The 20,733-nt window shown below is 33.7% G+C and overlaps 1 protein-coding gene across 2 annotated transcripts in view; it reads left to right on the top strand.

Annotated features, from left to right (window-relative positions):
* The window catches only part of GLRA2 (glycine receptor alpha 2), a 303,585-nt gene that overhangs the window by 97,142 nt on the left and 185,710 nt on the right, over positions 1 to 20,733 (top strand). Inside the window, exons 3-4 of one of the 2 annotated variants that reach the window (XM_003765562.2) lie at positions 2,009 to 2,076; positions 11,309 to 11,532. In XM_003765562.2, coding sequence (XP_003765610.1) covers positions 2,009 to 2,076; positions 11,309 to 11,532 — 292 coding nt within the window. Of the gene's footprint in view, positions 1 to 1,844; positions 1,913 to 2,008; positions 2,077 to 11,308; positions 11,533 to 20,733 lie in introns of both variants that reach the window. The other variant, XM_003765563.2, reaches the window with a different exon arrangement.

The raw sequence follows: 20,733 nt of genomic DNA, 5'->3' as shown, positions 1-20,733 counted from the left end.
AGACAAGATTTTGCTTGCTGACCGATACAGGTTTCCCTAAAAGACTAAGATTTGGGGAATATATATGTATAATAGATCAAATATGAATTAAAATTTAATTAACAATATTAAAATGCTATTCCAAAAATATTATTTCTCCTTTCCTACTCTTATTATCTGTTTTAGCTTTATTGATTTTAACTCTATAACATTAAATATAATTATCATTATTTTAAAATCTGCTTACTCAAGCAATCACCCAAAAGAATTTTTCATTGAGGGGGAAGGGAAACCAATTTCAAACCAATTTTCTTCATCTTAATATTTTTCCTTACTTCTTCAAATAGTATTTAGTTAATAAAAAGAAATATAGATAAATGAATAAATTCAAATTATGGTGCTTTATCATTTATAATTTTGAAGGAAATAAAACAGGTAAATTGATGATAGTTAAGAAAGCAGTTTAGAAGGAAAAACATAAACAAGATATGGACCAAGCACCAAGTTGGTTGCATTTTGGGATGTGGGAAGAGCTGTGGAACCTTGAAAGACCAAAATAAAAGTAAATCTACTTAGACTACATTTACTATTACTCAAATTAATTTGAAAGAAGAAAAAGAGAAAGAAAATGGTGAGGCTGAATTGATTTTCTGGTATTTTAAGACTTCCAAAACATTAACTATCCAAATATGTTTTCTCACTATAAGTATGCCACTTATTTTAAAAGAGTAAAAATAATGACCATTTTCCTTTTACCAAAACATTTCCTGCATGTACCCCAAATGACTCATTGCTGCTGGTATATGTCAGTCCAATAAGCTGCCTTGACCAATGCTGTCTGCTCTGAATTTGAGTGCCTAATTTGGAGCAGTAAAGTTCAAAATTACTATGTATAATTTATGGTTTGGCTAAGGATACTTTGCAAAAGTCCTGTTCCATTTAGACCCACTGAATTACAAGTGCAAGGACACTAGGTGTTGTGCCTTGGTGAATAAGGAGAAGGAAGTTCCTGCTGGGGAGTGAATAAGTGAATGAAAAAAAATGAATATTTCACTGCTGTCATTTAATCTTCTTCAATAACCAAAAGGAAAAATCATTGACAGTAAATAGCATTTACTATACCATGAAATAAGCAAAAATTAGTTATACATGAAAAGAAAGACTAAGAAAAAGACACACTGATCTTAAGAAGGGAAGATCTGACAAGCATAGGTTCTAATTTTCCAAGGGCCAGCCTCTTAAGAGTTGTGGACCACCCCGAACTTGTGCCTTACGATAGGAGTAAGCAAAACAAGCATACTATGCACACTACCCCAATTTGTTCATTTTAAGGTACTTGAGTTTTAAATGCTTTTAAAGTGTTTTTTTATCTTATTTTACTCCCATTTTCCCCTTAAAGTTATTTTTATTTCTTTTTATGGAGAGACTGAGAAAATGTAGGCAGTTATTTAATACTGCAGAATGAGCTTGCTTAGTCACATTTCCTTGCCCATGGTAGATGGGGCATCCATAAACAGATGTGCTTTCTTAGTTGCCACCAAATGAACTCTTGGTTGACAGCTTAGTTTTATGAATCTGAATTGGGGATATTTTTTCTTCTAGACTATCCCAGCAATAATACGAAGTACCTTCAGTTCAGAATTTCTGAGAATATGGCTTGACATAAAATTGTTACTATAAGTACATACTTGAAATTTATAATCTAAAGAATTGATGAACATTTTAGTTATATTTCTCTAGATGGTCTTTGCACTTAAAACCTCACTCTTAGTTATGTACACCTCTCTCCACCAGTTGACACAGATGTTGGTGGGGCTATCCCGTTGGCTCAATGTCTATTGCAAAATTCTTATTGCATTCCACAGGTCCTCCAGTAAACGTTACTTGCAATATTTTTATCAACAGTTTTGGATCAGTCACAGAGACCACAATGGTAAGTGCTACAATACCATGGACAAGAAAAAAACAATACTTGATATATGTCATGAACACAACCTGTCAATTTTTTCTATTATTGTTCAACTTGCAGGGCCTCCTGTAAATGTTACCTGCAACATATTTATCAACAGCTTTGGTTCAATAGCAGAAACTACAATGGTGAGTGGGACTGACCATTGAAGCCATCTTGTGAATGAGTGCATTGTGGGATAGTTATTGCATATTTGGGAGAGATTTTACTGAATACCAAACTCCTGTTTAGACCTTTTTATGCTCATGCAAAGTTTTGTTTTCTTTTTTTTTTAAAGATGGCAGGTTTTGTATCTAAAACTTAAAAAAAATAGTTTCATCAATTAAAGGACTTTAGGAACAATGATTTGACTAAATTTAGGAAAAATTGATTAGCAATGAACATTTCTAAATATTTTAATTAGCTGAATCAACTTGGAAACAAAGCCATAGGAAGATTTTTATAGATGTTATGGAAGTTTAAGACACACAGTTGTCACTAAAATTTAATCTTTACAAGTACAGCATTGTAGTATGCTTTCTAGAGCCCCCAAGTTGAGGTGCCAAGATGTACTATGCTTTCAAGAGCCCTACGCTGGGATGCTATCCTGAGTAGCTCTCTGGAGGATCTCGGGTCCAGCCCAAGTCCTTGGTCTTAGTGGAGGAGTGCAGAAGGCAGGAGACTCACAAGGATGGTCAAAGACAGAGACTGTTTATTTCAAGTCCTCTCACTCTTATATACCCAAATACCCTTACATAACCAAAGCAATACTGCACATGCACTAACTATATACTGCACATGTGGGACTACATAAACAACTTGTTATTGTATGTAGATTCCTTCCAACTGGTATCACTGCTTCAATCACAACCCCAACAACAAGGTTGTCACCATCTCCTGACTTCTCAGGAAGGCCGAGAGCTCTTAGGGGAGTTGGGAAGCCAAACCAGACGTTGTCAGCAGGTTCCCTCTGGGCTGAAGGGTCTTATACCTCACCCAAAGTTCCCCCACTCTCTGTGGTACTCTACATAGAATGTTTTGGTTTTAGTTAAATAATAAGCTAAATAATTAGCTTCCAAGACAGACTTTCTTTGCTATTTCATTACAGAGCAAAGTATGTCACATCAAGATTACAGTGGACACATTTATTTACTCTCCAAAATTTCCTCTAATTTCTGCCATCTATACTTCCTTACATCAATATTTCAATAATATATTATTTCATCAGAATGGATAGTCTTATTCCTTCTATTCTTTTAACAATGAGGTCTCTGAACTTAGCTAGGCTTGTTCTCAGACCACTGATTACAAAGCATTGTTGTATCCATACCTAAAGTGATCTTTGTTTTGTTTTGTTTTGCTTTTTTTCAGTTTGGTAGAAGTTTTGATAAAGGGGAAAGACAACAAGCATTTATTAAGTGCCTATTGTATGCCAGGTGCTATGCTAAGCACTTTATAAAAATTATCTAGAAACTCACAATAACCCTGAGATAGGTGCTAGTTTTGTCCTCATTTTACAGTTGAGGAAAATGAGCCAGATTCTGAATTCAGGTCTTCTCGACTCCAGGCCTAGCTCTACATCCATTCTACCACTTGTCTATCTTTAATGTAATCTTCAGTCATATTTTTTCAAGGATGTGAGGTCATATGCATGCTATTATGAGGAATTGAAAGGAAGATGTTTTTAAGGGGTAGTTACTATGACATATATATGCAATTGAATTGAGGATAAATATCAATAAGCAAAAATTTTAGAGAAATTACTTCAGCTGCTCTCTAGAATTGCATCTGGTACACAGTTGACTTTTATTAAATACTTTTTAATTGATGATATGACAACAGTGCAGATGAAATTTTAGATTTCCATATTAAGGTACAACACTAAAGTTTAAAAATGTTATAAATATATATATATTTTTTGTTTTATTATCAGCTTCTCTAGCTAATGTTGATTAGGATTTAGTCTGCTGATAGAGGTGAGGATGGAGGCCACTGTAGCTTTCCACACACATAAGATTTCAAGAATAAAATGTATACAAAATCATAAGAATGTAGATTTAGAGATTACTGGGCTATTTAAGGTCATCTTAGATGTTACATTCCTATATATATACATATATAGATTTAATAGAAAGAATAGAAAATTTATTCAATTCCAAACTAAATATTTCCAATCTTTAAAATATTAAAGTTGTTTTTCCCAATTGTTTTAGCTAACAGTAAATGTGTGTCTTGGGTGATACCTACTTGTTTAACATAAATCTTTCCAAATGAAAATTTTCTAAACTTGTTATTTTTAAAAAATTATTAAATAATGAAACAAATCTTAGGAAACACAAACTAAGATATTTTATTTAAAATTTACAAAGCTTAATATTTAAAAAATCAAACCAAGTCATGTCTTAGAAAAGCATTGAGATGGCTTATGGGAAAAAATTAAATTATGAGTCTGATTGCAAGGAACAAAAAGTGCATCCTTGGGGAGTTTAAATTGTCTTTTAGGCTGCTAGAATATGTAGCATTTAATGAATTATTATTCTTGAAAGGAATTCTATAAATGAAAAAAAATGAATTTAGCTTTACACTTTGCTTCTTACAAATAGTATTGTCAATAGGACTTTAAGAGACAAGAAACAGGGAATAAGAGGGAAAAAGAGGACAGAGTGATTACAAGGCTGTATGAATTATTAAAGAATTCTAAACAAATATGTTTTATTTAATTATGTCATTAAAAATTTCATGGGGAAAGAGACTGGCTTTGTGATTTTATTGGTAAAGGGATCTCTCTAATGAGAAAGTTTATCCTGTACTGCAGATTAGTACAGCATAAGGTCTCTATGCATTGAAAGGTTAAGTGACTTTCCCATACCTCATAGAGGGTAGATGTCAGAATTTGAATTTGACTCCATGTCTTCCAGGCTCCTATTCCAGCTCTGTCTCTACTATATCATAGCTGCTTCTCTCAAGATATCATAAAGAGTCTCCCAAAAAACACTGAAAAAATTACATAGCTTGGGCTTTGGCATTCAATCTCAGTCTCTCCCTATTGCTCTTATCCTACAGAAAAAGGGATAAAACTTGAAGTGGCCCAATTCCATTTCATCACTGGCTTCACATGATGGCATTCAATGACAATATTTGCACGACCTAATGCTGATTGCATTAATTAGACGCATCGCTTTGATTAAATCCCCTCATTGCATTTTACTGTCTATTAAATATGTAAATGTACACCTTTTCAATGATCATCAATGCAAGAAGTCTACATTTAAGTCAATGAAAACAGAAGCTGTCGGTATCTTTGTTTTCCTTTATTTGTAATATTTGCAGGTGTTCAGAGGTATGGTAAAACAATGGGCTACTGAATTGCTTCCTAAAAATTTAGGGAAATGCCCCCTTAATGGTGACTTATTTCTAAAGTATTCTGAAAACATTATCCAGACTGGTACCAGTGGCACATCTATATTGGTGTTTAGAGTAAATTGAGTTGTATGGTCAAAGGAAAGATGTGTATGCTATTTTTTGTCCCCTGCATTCTTTGTGACTAGAAAGTTCATTTGACTTTTAAAACTCATTTTTCTTTTTCCTAATTGTGGCTTTGACATGAAATGAAAATATTTGCTTTCAAAAATGAAATTTCTGCCCTAAATCTAATGTATGGTTCTCTTGCATCCTATGAATGGGATGCTAAAAGTAGACATTGTTGAAAACCTCATAAAAAAAAAAAAAAAAAAAAAAAAAAAAACATGAGGATGGTCATGTGGAGTTCTTTCAGTACTATCAACACACTATCTAGTGCTAGGACTTAGCAATTTAAAAGGTCTCATAGACCATAAAACCACCATAGATCTTTGAACATTATAGATCTAAAATAAATGATTTAACTAAAGGCTTCATCTTTGGAAGAATTTATCAGAAATAATAAAGGTAATGATAACTGACCTTCCAATAGTAGTATAAGGTTTATGAATCACTTCATGCATATTGTCTCCCTACAATCAGATCTAGGACCTAAATCCATAAAAACCCAGAGGCAGCATTTGCAATATCTTTGGGGTGATTCCTTGGTTCCTAGGTAAACGTTCAAAGTCCCTAAAACCTTTGAGATGAATCCTCTCATTTGTCTTGTAGTTCTGAAGTCCCCCAAATAAAGACATTTTCCTAATATCAGGAAGTTTTTGCATTGAGGAAAGAATACCAAGAGTTCATTTCCAACCATCTTGGCATTTCTCCACAATAGAAGGAAGTTTACCTTAGTAAAAATCTAAGAATTTTTGTTTCCAGCAATGTGGCAAAGATTTTTGATCCTGAAAATTCTTTTGATACTACCCAGTTAGTAATTTAAATGTTTCACAAAAATCTCCCTGAAAGGAAGTGTGGTACTGAAACATGGTGCTTTTTTATTAGATGGAAATCTATAACTGAAATTTTCATATGAGTTATGAATGTATACCCCAAAAATGAGCTTATTTTATTTTTGACCAATGGAATGCATTTCTAATGGATTGCTGTAATTATACATACATACACACACACATACATACATATATATGTATAATTCTAAAATATTAATAGCCTCATGAAGTTACCTGGGAATTGGGAAAATAAAGTTTGTGGGCAGATGACTGTATTTGTAGCACTCCAAGAAAGAAATTTTGTTCAGTTCCAATTATACTTCTAAGCTCAAAGATTTAGTGAGCGAATATTAATTAAAAAGCTGACAAACATGCACAGTTTTTAAAGGTCAGTTTTTGTTATCATTGTTCATAGATGATGAGAGCAGATAAATTTACCAAGAGTTTGTTGTTACACCAACAAACTTGGCATTCTTCATGTGAATTCATGTTGTGAACACTTTAATGATAATACAGGATGTCTTATAATATATTCTTAATTATCATTCTGGAGCTTTAAAAAAGGATTAGGATAAGAAAATGGAAGAAGAGAGTAAAAAGCAAGAAAAATGATAGAATGCAAAGCTTTACTAGGGCTGCAAGTTATACTAGGCCAAAGAGGTCTTCACCAATCAGGACAAAAGACCGAATGACAGAAGTTTCAAAGTCTCCCAGAGAATACACAGGTGTGAGGTCCAGAGTGTACAATAGCAGATTTAAAAAAAAAAAAAAGACAATCTTATGATTCCTCACATTTCCTGTTTAAGGAATTCATGGGTGTTTTCCTGAATATTGCTGTATAGTAGGGAACAAGGTATTTGATAGCAGCTCATTTGATCTCTAATTACAAAAGTACTGAATATAAAACATGATAGTAGACTTCCCTCTGTACCTGAGCATATGGTTAACTATTATAATGAATGCAGTATCACACATTACTTAAGTAGCCCCATATATTTTCCAATATTCATAGTGGAAATTATATTTTTCAGTGGTGACAGAAAGGGGAATTTGTTGTTTTTTACTTCACCAGTAAGAAATGAGAATATACTCTACATCATGGCATGTAAGGTGATCTAGTGTATAAGATGACCTTGATTTTTAAACTAAAAATTGAGTGCTAATGACTATACTTACCACATGAGACAACCTCCACCAAACCTCTAATTCAAACTGATTTCTCCCTAGCAGAGGCTAACAAACTGAAAGTGAGGAAAATGATGTTCTCTAGCTAAAAGAAATTCAGCAATCTGCTAGATAATGTAGGAGAATGAACACAATTCTTGTCCTGGAAACCTTATCATCTAATAGGATAGATAAGATCTATATATGAAACAAGGACATTTTTGTAAGACAATATAATTGCGATATAATAACCATGCATTCAGCCTGTTTGAAAAAAGCACTGAATGATTCAGGGGAAAAAAGGAAAAATTATTCTAAGGCTGAATTGTTCATGGAATGTTATAAAGTGGCTTGGTGGATAGAGCACCAAGTCTGGCATTAAGAAGAGCTAAGTCCAAATGTGACCTCAGACACTTATTAGCTTATGACTTTAGGCAAGTCACTTAACCTCTATTTAACTCAGTTTCCTAATATGTAAAATGGAAATAATAAAATAAATTTTAAAACATTTTGAGTAATTTTTGGTATAGACACTCCTCCCAGAGGTCTAATTGGGCAACTTCTGTAAGAACTTATAAAGTCGCCTAGGTGTTCTAAATGACTTGTCCAGCAACAAGAAGCTATTATATATTAAAAACAGGACTTGAATCCATGTTTTCCTGACTCCAAAGACAATCCCCAGTCTATTCTGCCATGTTTCTGACAAATGGAAGAATAATTAATATACAATATAATTGTTTCATAGAGGGCTGGTTTATATTGTAAAAAATAAAAGGGAATAAATAAGAGGGAAGTAAAGTTTAGTGTAAAACAGTGTATCAGGGATTCCAAATAGCATTTATTCCCAGTGAATCAATGCAGCTCAAAAGGAAACAATATGTATTTCAACGTGTGCATATTTACTTTCCAATTTAATAGTTCATTTAATAGAGATAATAAAAGATTAAAGTCCCATTTAAGCATTCTATGTTTAGGGATGACTGAGAAGGAAATATTATAGCATACTTTTATTATTTTTATACATTCAAAGCAATATTAGAGATTCACAGACTCATAGAACAGTATTAGATTTCAGTAGTTTATCTAGTCTAATTCCTTGCCTCTGGCTAGGAGTTCACACAAATCTACAAATATGTGTTTGTCTATACTCTTATTTTGTGACCTTTTGAGATGCTTTTGGCTTAGAAGTCAAGTTTTTAGTATGTTTTATTACTTTTGCAAAATTTGAGAACATTTTAAATGGGTGCATATTACAAAGAAGGAAAGTGTGTGTTCTCTCGCTGTAAGAAAAGTTGTATTTCACTTATTTTCTATAGTAATATCATCCCATTTATTTTTCTACTTTTCAGAATCCAGTTCAATTTCTTGATCATATAGATAGATAGATAGATAGATATAGTAGATAGATAGATATAGATAAATAATAGAGGAATATGAACAGGATATACACATACATATACATACCTATGATCTACCTATATCTATACATCATTGTACATACATCATGATAGGTATATATACCTATATACCCATACCTATATATTATCATACCTATACATACCTATTATATTATATGATACATGTATATATTAAGTTTATCTGTAGCTAATTAGTGTTGGCCTTGTAACCAGAAGGCATTCTTGTGTTTCCAATTTAAAGCAGCTTATAAACTGAGAAATCAGTTTCATTTTTTCCTTTGTGCAAATCTGAAATTGAAAATCAGATGAATACTCTCCAACAAAACACATCTGGGACTAATGTAACCAGATGCGTAACTATTGTGAACACTTGTATTTGAAAAGATTTTCTAAATTATCTATTCCTTTTCACACTCTTTATCAGTGATGTGGTTGACTATACTGTCTATCTCAATCTGAACCTCTAACAGCTCATAGGAAACAGAAGAATAATATTCTTGTGTTGATCTCTGTTTTTCTAATGCTTTCATGTTTGTCTCACAACAAATTGCCAAACCACTTGCTCCCCACCATGTGATATTGGTCAAGGGCTCTCCCATATTCCCAACACAAACTCAAAGTTCCATTGTTACCCTTGTAGAATTTGGAAACTAGTCATTGGAAACAGTTTTAAAGGATTTGTCTAATTATATGCTTAATGTCATCACAAGCATAGTAGATAAACAGCCTTGGGTGAAATTATACCACCCTACTGTGGATTTGGCAAATGATTTGCTATGGAGTTATTCAGTCATAAAGCATTTACTCTTGATTTAGGGTCATTAGCCCATCATTAGCCACCCAAATTTAATTTGGAAGCCATACTATACAAAATTAAAATTTAATCAGTTTTCCATATCAAAAGACTATTTTCCATATAGCCAGTGAAATAAATAAAAATTATATCTTATACTCTAGAATATCTGAGAGGGACCTACTCTAAATTTAAAAAATTCTAAACCACATGTAACATTCTTCCTAAAAGCAGTTGCTGACCAGACCCTGATATGACCATAAATCAGTCAAATGATTAATATTTATCTATCTCAAGTTCATCCCATACTTTTTACATATGGAAGTATACAACATAACCAATATAAATATTAGTATATTGGAATTTTAAATAACTTGGTCATAATGACCAGGAAACAAAAGAGGAAAAAGATGTCAGATAAATAAAAACTGTTTCTTACAGTCAGCATTCCTTATACCAAGTGTTCTTAAAGTATAAAGGACATCTTCAGATAGGATTCAAGTACAAGTGATTATCCTCATATAGTCTCTGTGGCAAAAACATTTAGAGTGAATAGTAACAATAAATCTAAGTTCATGGTGAAGGAAGAGAAGTGAGAAAAGAAATAGGTAATTAAATGATAGAGATAAAGATACATGATAGAAAGATGTTAGAAAAAGATAACATAATAGAAAAATAGAAAATAGACAGACATAGACTGAAACAGAGAGAAATTATACTTGAAATGGTCACACCAGCACTAGAGAATACATGATCCTACTTAATTTCTCACAGGTCCTAGACTGTCAGATTAGCAATTAGTCTGCAGTGGAGCAACATCTCCAGTGAATGAATACATGTATGATAAAAGAGACTTTTCAGATAAAGCAATAAGCAAAGTTGTTGTTTATAAAAATCTATAAATCCAGAAAGTTTTTATAAAAAGGATGCAGATGTTTTCAGATATGAAAGAAGCTCTACTCAAATAATTGCAATCTGTTTGTTGTTTGAAAAATTCTATTTTCTGAAGAAATGCCCAGATGCACAGGTGTTCATAACAGAGCAGGCCAGAGAAATGTTAAAGTAAACTGATAATTTGATGAGGCAATAAGAAAGAATAGAGAACCTTTGAAAATTTCCTGAAATGTTTTGCTTACAATTTTGCTTTTATATTATTGACCTCTTGGATCTTTTAACCAGAATTCTTCCTTTGTTGGGATTTCCTTAAGAAATTTATATTCCTGGGAAGTGGCATATAAGTAAAATAGTAGATTTTTATCCTCAGGAATGAAAGAGATTATAGGCCACATCAATTCTGATTTGAAAAGTATTTTGTTGTATTTGTTCAGTTGCCTGCCTTCATTGGCCGATTTTTTGCAGTACTTTTACCTTTCCAAAGAAATGTTAACTTGGAGGTGTGTATACACCATACCAGCATACCAGTTTGATTGGTAGAAAGTTCAGTTAATTAATGCAATGGGTGCTATACTGCTGGCTTGAGAGATTTTGTTTTGTTGCTCCAACTGAATTCACTGGTAATGTTGATATTGTGTAGACATGCATGGATTGCTGATGTACAAAATTGAAACATTGGGAATGATGGGAAAGATTAAATAGATCCCTCATGGTCAGTGTAAGGGAATAGTCATCTTTCTCTGTGACATTTCTGTAGGACTACAGAGTGAACATCTTTTTGAGGCAACAGTGGAATGACTCCCGACTGGCTTACAGTGAATACCCTGATGACTCCTTGGATTTAGATCCATCTATGCTGGACTCCATTTGGAAACCAGATTTATTCTTTGCCAATGAGAAGGGTGCCAACTTCCATGATGTTACTACAGACAACAAACTACTACGGATTTCAAAAAATGGCAAAGTGCTATACAGCATCAGGTAAGTTCCTGTTGACTTCAGCTATTTCTTATGTCTTGAACTATCTCAATCTATAGGACAAACTTTGTATATGTTATATATTTTGTGTATTTTACATATATGCATATATATAACTATATATATGCATATATGTAAAATACACAAAATATATATATATATGATTACCATAGTTTTTCATTGGCCCACTGAACTGTACTTAGTGGAGATGGCTTAATATTCTTACAGAATCTAAAGTATACTTCCCAACTATTCAATAAGCTTTTATAAAGAGCCTATTCTTTGTCTCCCCACTGGACATCACTAGTTTTCGTGTGTAGTCAGTCAGTTGATAAATTAAGCCCTATTTTGTGTCAGGCACTGTGCTAGGCACTGTGGATACAAACTAAAAGGCAAAAGGCAACACTTGCCCTCAAAGAGCTTACAATCTAATGTGGAATAAGAATCATGAGGCAAATTAATATAAACAAAACAATATATAAAGGATAAATAGAAAGTTAGCTAAGAGAAAGAAGATAATAGAATCAAGAGGGGTTGAGAAAGATGAGATTTGAGTTGGGACTTAAAGCCTGTAAGCTCTTTGAGGGTTGACACTGTCTTTAAGGATTTTCCTTGGCATATATATATAGTAAATTCTAAGTAAGTACTTTTGGAATGATTCATTCATTTAAAGCATTATTCTAGGTATTAAAGACATAGAGATAAAAATATACAATTCATGCCCCTCAAGGAAACAACTTAGAAATTTTAAAAAATCTCAGAGTATATGCAAAATATAGTATCGAGTAATTATAGAGTTGACATTGACCTTAGAGATTATTTAAGTCTAGTCCTTGAATTCAGAAACAACAAAGTTGCTTTGTCATAAATGGAAAACACACAATCAGGGGTCCTCAAACTTTTTAAATAGGGAGCCAGTTCACTGTCCCTCAGACTGTTGGAGGGCCAGACTACAGTAAAAACAAAAACTTTGTTTTGTAGGCCTTTAAATAAAGAAACTTCATAGCTCTGGGTGAGGGGATAAATGTCCTCAGCTACCGCATCTGGCCCGCGGGCCGTAGTTTGAGGACCCCTAAGATGCTAGATGGAATTATGTTTGAATAAACTGTCATGGTCTAGTGTTTTTCAGTCATGTGGATTTAGTTGCATTACTATCTTTGGCCTTGGGTTTCAAATTTGTCAATCTATTCACTGTGTATTTTTAATTCTCTAATTCCTGTTGGCCACTTTGATAATGGCTCAAAAATGAAGGGGATTAAGTTAATTCAGGATGCAAGTCATTTTCATAGAAACACAGAAAACTGGTGTTAGAGGAGCCTTTAGAAATCATGAGAGTGGAAAGGCACTTCAGAGGGCACTCTCTGCCCAGCATTCTCATTTTAAAATGAAGAATCCAAGGGACAAGAAGGTTACTCAAGCTATAGTGTCAGAGATGAGATCTGAATTCAGATCCTTTGAATCCAAAACCAGTTATCTTTTCATTATATAAACCACACGATCTCTCAATCATGAAGTTTAATTCTCCTCATTTTGCAATTTAATTCAATAAAGATTTATTAATTACCTAATGTGTATCCATAAATTAGAAGGATATCTATTCCAACCATTTCAATATTTTTCATTAGAATTGACAGATAAAAACAATTTATTCCACTATCTGGAAGGAGGCTGAAATATATACTGTGGAGAGCTTAAAGTTTGGTCAAATATCTAAGCTGCCAAGATCATCTACTGCATCTTGGCCCCTGACTTTTGTCTTGGTACTTTGAATTTGGATGGTTCTGGAAAAAGGAGTGATACTGGTGTCTTTGTATAACTCTGCTTCATGTAAATCCAATTCACACCAAGTCAGTACATCACCTCAAGATATTATTTGTCCTCTTTGAAGACTAAATAAGAGCAACTATGTGTCATGCACTGTGCCAAATTACAAAAAGAAATAAAATGCAGTTTTTGCTCCCAAGAAACATATAATCTAATAATAAATAAACTCAAGCATAAGAAATTGCGATAATTTATACCTGTTCTTACCGATCAAGATTACAAATTTCTTCTACCTTTCCAGTAATCTTTTAACCAATTCAAACAGCCTCAAACATGAACTCTTATTTTAAATGTTCAAATACAGTAAGTTCAATAAAACAACAGTTATTAATGCCCATTTTTGTTTCAAGGTTTTATGTGGAGGCATCATTGCATATTGGAAAGAATATTGGACCTTGAGTTCAAAATAGCTGGATTCAAATCTTACCTTTGGTCATTTATTGTTCATATGACCTTAAGCAAGCTACTTATAATTATGGCTACATAAATGTGTTAGCTCTATCTATGTAAGTATATTGGCTACATCTCTCCAAGTATTTAGCTACAAGTTTTGGTGGTTCTCCAGCATGACTGAATGAAAAAAATTTATTAAACACCTATTGTGTGCTAAGCACTATACTAGTAGTAGTAGTGGTGGTAGTGGTGGTAGTAGTGGTGGTAGTAGTAGTTACACTTTTTAATACAAAGACAAGTAGATAGCACAATGAAGAGAGTTATGTCTGAAATCAGGAAGACCTTCAGTCATAATCAGCCTTTAGTCATTTACCAGCTGTATGGCATTGAGAAAGTCATTTAACCTCTTCCTGCTTCAGTTTCTTCAACTGAAAGATGGAGATAAAAATAGCCTCAACCACTGATGTCATGAATATCAAATGGAATAATATTTGTAAAGTACTTAGTACCGTTCCTGAAACATAGTAAGCACTTAATACATCATTTTTCTTCTCATATATTATAGTGCTTTAAGGTTTGTAAAGTACCTTACAAATAATATCTCTTATGTTCACAACAACAACTCTGGGAGGTAGGTGCTAATATTATCTCCATTTTATAGATGGAAAAAACTGAGACAGAAAGAGGGAAAATGACTTGCCAAAAGTCACACAGCTATTAAATATTTGAAGCTGATTTTGAATTTGGGTCTTTCTGACTTTAGGTCTACTGCTCTATATAGCTTCTAAACCCCAGGGATACAAATACAAAGGAAATAATGACATACAAAAAGTTAGTGAGAAATAATTTCTGGGTAATTAATAATTTTATTAATTTTGACTAGTGAATAATTAATAAAAGGATGGTCATTTGGCTTTTACTCATAAACCAAAGACCCCACATGGAGGACTTTTGACTCACGTATATTGAAAAAGTGAATGTTTACAACAGGTTGGAATTGATTTTGGTTGGTTAATATTAGAGAATGATGAGAATATTATAAGAAATGGACCTATTCTAATGAGGGGCTCAGTGTGACTCTGATCCTGTCACTCATGGACAAAGATTTATCTCAAGTGGACTACTTGCCTCTGGGCCATCTATCCAAAAGGGAGCTAGCCTGCACACACACCTATCTGAGTAGAAAACAATTTCAGAATTACCCTAGATTACGTGGATTTTTTACTCTTCAGTCAGAACTAAGCTTCCCCAGTTGGATGGGGCTTTGAACAAGATTGAGGAAAATATTTAATCCAATCTTATCATCAGTACTGTTCTTTAGATTTTGGCTGAATAACCTACAAGAGGATGATTTCTGAATGAAAAATAAATAGGGAAAATCTTAATCTAAATTAATTGATTAATGAGAGAAATAACAATTTCTCTCAAAATATAATCTCTCAAAGAACTTAAAATTCAAATATGAGGGGGTCACACAGATATGGAAGTAATGACCAGGAGGGGCATTTTGCTATGGAAATTTTCATGGATGGCGAATGGGATCATAAGAAACTGCTCTGTAGAACAGTGCCAGAGTTTATTTAATCATAGTTTCCAGAGCTGTTGTGGATGAGGGAAAGAGAAAAGGGTATTTGCTCCATGGCAAGATGATTGGCAAGACTATAGAGGAGATGACTGGAGAATACGGGGGAGAATTTTCTGGGATTTGGGACCCAGCCAAAACAGTCATAATTATTGTTTGGTGAAATCTTAGGTTTGAAGTTCCTGTAATAAAAAAATTAACAACTCCAGGAAATGCCCTCATGTCTAGGTAAGGCTATATAGATGGGCAAGAATAAGTAGGTAGAAGATAAAATTACAAATTCTTAATACATATAACTACTTAATATGAAGGCTAATTCACTGACCTTTCAGCCAGGATATTTCTATTTTTGTCCTGTCTTCAACTATCTACATGACCTAGGCAAGCTTCAGTTTCTCTATCCATGAAATGTAGGGTTTTCTCTAGGTGATGCCTAAAGCACTGACTCAATTAATATTTGCATTACTCATGGATTGAAAATACTTGTACTTTTTTATCTTTGCCCACCAAGTTTTGGGGGCATAGTGGATAGAGCACTGGGCATGGAATCAGAAAAACCTGAATCCAAATTCTGCCTCAGATACTTACTAGCTGTACGACCTTGGGCAAGTCATTTGATCTTTGTCTCAATTTCTTGATTTATAAATTGTAGATAATAATTTCACTCATCTCACAAGGACATTGTGAAGAAAATTAGATAATAATAGGAAAGCACTTAGTACAATGCCTGGCACTATCAAAATGTTAGCTATTTATTATTATTATTATTATTATTACAAAGGAGTTTACTCAGTTATACTAGTCAAAAAGCATTTTAACGGAAAATACTTCTTTTATAAGTAATATGTCCTGATGACAACTTGTCAGTTCTACTTTTGAAATGAAGCCTGTCATTTTTGGTTTTTGACCTTGGTTGCTTTTTTCCATGTTGCTTAATTACTTGCAGGCTCCTATTAGTTAAAAGACAAAATATTGTCCTGGAACCAAGAGTCCAATTTTGAAACACTGATGGGGCAGTTGTTTCATTCACTGCTTGCTTGCCCTTAGAGTGAGAAAGAATTATTTTGTCAAGTCTGCATCATGCTGGGTTGGCTTAGGCTGACTTCATTTAATATGCAGTGTTGGACACGACATAACTTGCTGTGACCTGATCAAATGGGACATATGCAGAACCTCACAAAGAAAAGAGGAGTTATAAAAAGCAACACATGGGTATGAGATGCTCCAAATAAGCCTCCAGTGCCCATGTGACATTCAGGCTGGTGAAGACCTGGTATGACCCATTACTAAAATGCACCAGGATTTTCTGTCTGCTAGAGAAAGGCATTTCCATCCTGGGAGATCTCAATGAGGTAAGGTTCCAATAACGTTGATATTGAGTTATTCACTTCAGGAGTCCTTTCCAGTTATCCCTCACATAGACTTTGAAATGGCATAGCTATTGTTTCTGATGAGAGGGATTTTGTTCTGTGATAGGCAGAACTCTCTCTTTTTTTTTGGACACTCTGTGAAATAAAGGGGAAAAGTGCTAGTGTTTGTTGTACAATGCATGTTAAATTAAACTATTTCTGCCTCATTTGTGTACAAGGACTAATCTTTTGTGGAAATTTAAAGAAAATGGAGTATCATAGTACAGTTTAGCTGTGGGAAGTCTAATTGTTTGCTTGGAGTTTTTCTAAATGGTGTTATCCATTGAGAGTGTGGGAATTATGGGGGTGGAAAATAGGGAAAGGAGAAATAGAACCAACATAAAGATGTCACATTCCCATTTAATGACACAAAACTGTCTTATTAGGGATTGAGTGCAGTGGGTGTTATTTAAGGGAAGATGTAGAATTGATCTTTAATTCAGAATGGGAGATATGGATGCAGGGATACAGGGATGAATCCAGGGATTCATGGGTACAGGGGAAAGGGTTTTGTCCCCCAAGTACTTCTGTCATTTGCTTAAGCATTATTGAATTTAAGGATGATTAAACCTTTTATTACTCACTGAGACAGAAGGAAATTTAAAATGCATTTACTTTGGCTTAGGTATAAGTGACTAATATCAGATTTTTCTTTTCCTGAGTGGGTTTTAATGGAATTTTGATAGGGTTCTGAAAGGGAAAGAGCCATTTTGGCACGTTAAAAACGTTAGAGGAGGATTTATTGAGTAGGGGTGGAGATAGAGTGGTGACATAGAAAAGGAAAACTGGGTGAATCCTGTCTAGTTTATAAATTCAAATTTACTTGCTATGACTGAATAACTTCACAATATTGCTCCATAATCTCAACAGTATTATGTGAGGTAATTGTTTCATATTTGTTAGTTTTCTCTGTCACACTGGTTATTATGTATTTCCACTTAGATATCTTATTAACTTCACACTCTAGGTGTCCAAAACTGAATTCAGTGCGGACCATAAAGTTGTCCTCCATTTAAACTCCCCTATTCTTTTTTTTTTTTTAATTTAATAGCCTTTTATTTACAGGTTATATGCATGGGTAACTTTACAGCATTAACAATTGCCAAACCTCTTGTTCCAATTTTTCACCTCTTACCCCCGACCCCCTACCCCAAATGGCAGGATGACCAGTAGATGTTAAATACATTAAAATATAAATTAGATACACAATAAGTATACATGACCAAAACGTTATTTTGCTGTACAAAAAGAATCAGACTCTGAAATATTGTACAATTAGCTTGTGAAGGAAATCAAAAATGCAGGTGGGCATAAATATAGGGATTGGGAATTCAATGTAATGGTTTTTAGTCATCTCCCAGAGTTCTTTCTCTGGGCGTAGCTGGTTCAGTTCATTACTGCTCCATTGGAAATGATTTGGTTGATCTCGTTGCTGAGGATGGCCAGGTCCATCAGAACTGGTCATCATATAGTATTGTTGTTGAAGTATATAATGATCTCCTGGTCCTGCTCATTTCACTCAGCATCAGTTCCGTGTAAGTCTCTCCAGGCCTTTCTGAAATCATCCTGTTGGTCATTTCTTACAGAACAGTAATATTCCATAATATTCATATACCACAATTTATTCAGCCATTCTCCAACTGATGGACATCCATTCAGTTTCCAGTTTCTAGCCACTACAAAAAGGGCTGCCACAAACATTCGTGCACATACAGGTCCCTTTCCCTTCTTTATAATCTCTTTGGGATATAATCCCAGTAGTAACACTGCTGGATCAAAGGGTATGCACAGTTTGATAACTTTTTGAGCATAGTTCCAAACTACTCTCCAAAATGGTTGGATTCGTTCACAACTCCACCAACAATGCATCAATGTCCCAGTTTTCCCGCATCCCCTCCAACAATCATCATTATTTTTTCCTGTCATCTTAGCCAATCTGACAGGTGTGTAGTGGTATCTTAGAGTTGTCTTAATTTGCATTTCTCTGATTAATAATGACTTGGAGCATCTTTTCATATGACTAGAAATAGTTTCAATTTCTTCATCTGAGAATTGTCTGTTCATATCCTTTGACCATTTTTCAATTGGAGAAAGGCTTGATTTTTTATAAATTAGAGTTAATTCTCTATATATTTTGGAAATGAGGCCTTTATCAGAACCTTTGACTGTAAAAATATTTTCCCAGTTTATTGCTTCCCTTCTAATCTTGTCTGCATTAGTTTTGTTTGTACAAAAACTTTTCAGTTTGGTATAATCGAAATTTTCTATTTTGTGATCAGTAATGATCTCTAGTTCTGCTTTGGTCATAAAGACCTTCCCCTTCCACAGGTCTGAGAGGTAAACTATCCTATGTTCCTCTAATTTATTAATAATTTCATTCTTTATGCCTAGGTCATGAACCCATTTTGACCTTATCTTGGTGTACGGCGTTAAGTATGGATCAATGCCTAGTTTCTGCCATATTAGTTTCCAATTTTCCCAGCAATTTTTATCAAACAGTAAGTTCTTATCCCAAAAGCTGGGATCTTTGGGTTTGTCAAAGACTAGGTTGCTATATTTGTTGACTGTTTTATCCCTTGAACCTAATCTATTCCACTGATCAACTAATCTATTCCTTAGCCAATACCAAATAGTTTTGGTAACTGCTGCTCTATAATATAATTTTAGATCTGGTACAGCTAAGCCACCATCATTTGATTTTTTTTTCATTAATTCCCTTGAAATTCTTGACCTTTTGTTTTTCCATATGAACTTTGTTGTTATTTTTTCTAGGTCATTAAAATAGTTTTTTGGGAGTCTGATTGGTATAGCGCTAAATAAATAGATTAGTTTAGGTAATATTGTCATCTTTATTATATTTGCTCGCCCTATCCAAGAGCATTTAATATTTTTCCAATTGGTTAGATCAGACTTAATTTGTGTGAAAAGTGGTCTGTAATTTTGCTCATAAAGTTTCTGATTTTCCCTTGGCAGATAGATTCCTAAATATTTTATATTATCAGTAGTTACTTTAAATGGAATTTCTCTTTGTAACTCTGACTGTTGGATTTTGTTAGTGATATATAAGAATGCTGATGACTTATGTGGGTTTATTTTATAACCAGCAACTTTGCTAAAGTTGTGGATTATTTCTAATAACTTTTTAGCAGAATCTCTGGGGTTCTCTAAGTATACCATCATGTCATCGGCAAAGAGTGATAATTTGGCTTCCTCATTGCCTATTCTTATTCCTTTAATCTCTTTCTCAGCTCTTATTGCTATAGCTAGCGTTTCTAATACAATATTAAATAGTAACGGTGATAGTGGGCAACCTTGTTTCACTCCAGATCTTATTGGGAATGGTTGCAGTTTGTCTCCATTACATATGATGCTTACTGATGGTTTTAAATAGATGCTGCTGATTATTTTAAGGAAAAGTCCATTTATTCCTATACTCTCAAGTGTTTTTAATAGGAATGGATGTTGGATTTTATCAAATGCTTTTTCTGCATCTATTGAGATGATCATATGGTTTTTGTTAATTTGGTTATTAACATGGCCAATTATATTGATAGTTTTCCTAATATTGAACCAGCCCTGCATTCCTGGTATAAATCCTACTTGATCATAGTGTATTATCTTGGAGATGATTTTCTGTAGTCTTTTTGCTAATATCTTATTTAAGATTTTAGCATCAATATTCATTAGGGAGATTGGTCTATAATTTTCTTTCTCTGTTTTCAGCCTACCTGGTTTAGGTATCAGTACCATGTCTGTGTCATAGAAGGAATTTGGTAGGACTCCTTCATTCCCTATTTTATCAAATAATTTATATAGCATTGGGGCCAATTGTTCTTTAAATGTTTGGTAAAATTCACATGTAAATCCATCTGGTCCTGGGGATTTTTTCTTAGGGAGTTGTTTAATTGCCTGTTCTATTTCTTTTTCTGAAATGGGACTATTCAAGCAATTTACTTCCTCCTCTGGGAAGTCTATATTTTTGGAGGTAGTCATCCA

The sequence above is a fragment of the Sarcophilus harrisii genome, chromosome 3 (assembly GCF_902635505.1).
Source record: "Sarcophilus harrisii chromosome 3, mSarHar1.11, whole genome shotgun sequence".
NCBI classification, from domain to species: Eukaryota; Metazoa; Chordata; class Mammalia; order Dasyuromorphia; family Dasyuridae; genus Sarcophilus; species Sarcophilus harrisii.
The sequence above is the reverse complement of the archived record's forward strand: the minus strand, read 5'-3'. Positions and strand labels throughout refer to the sequence as shown.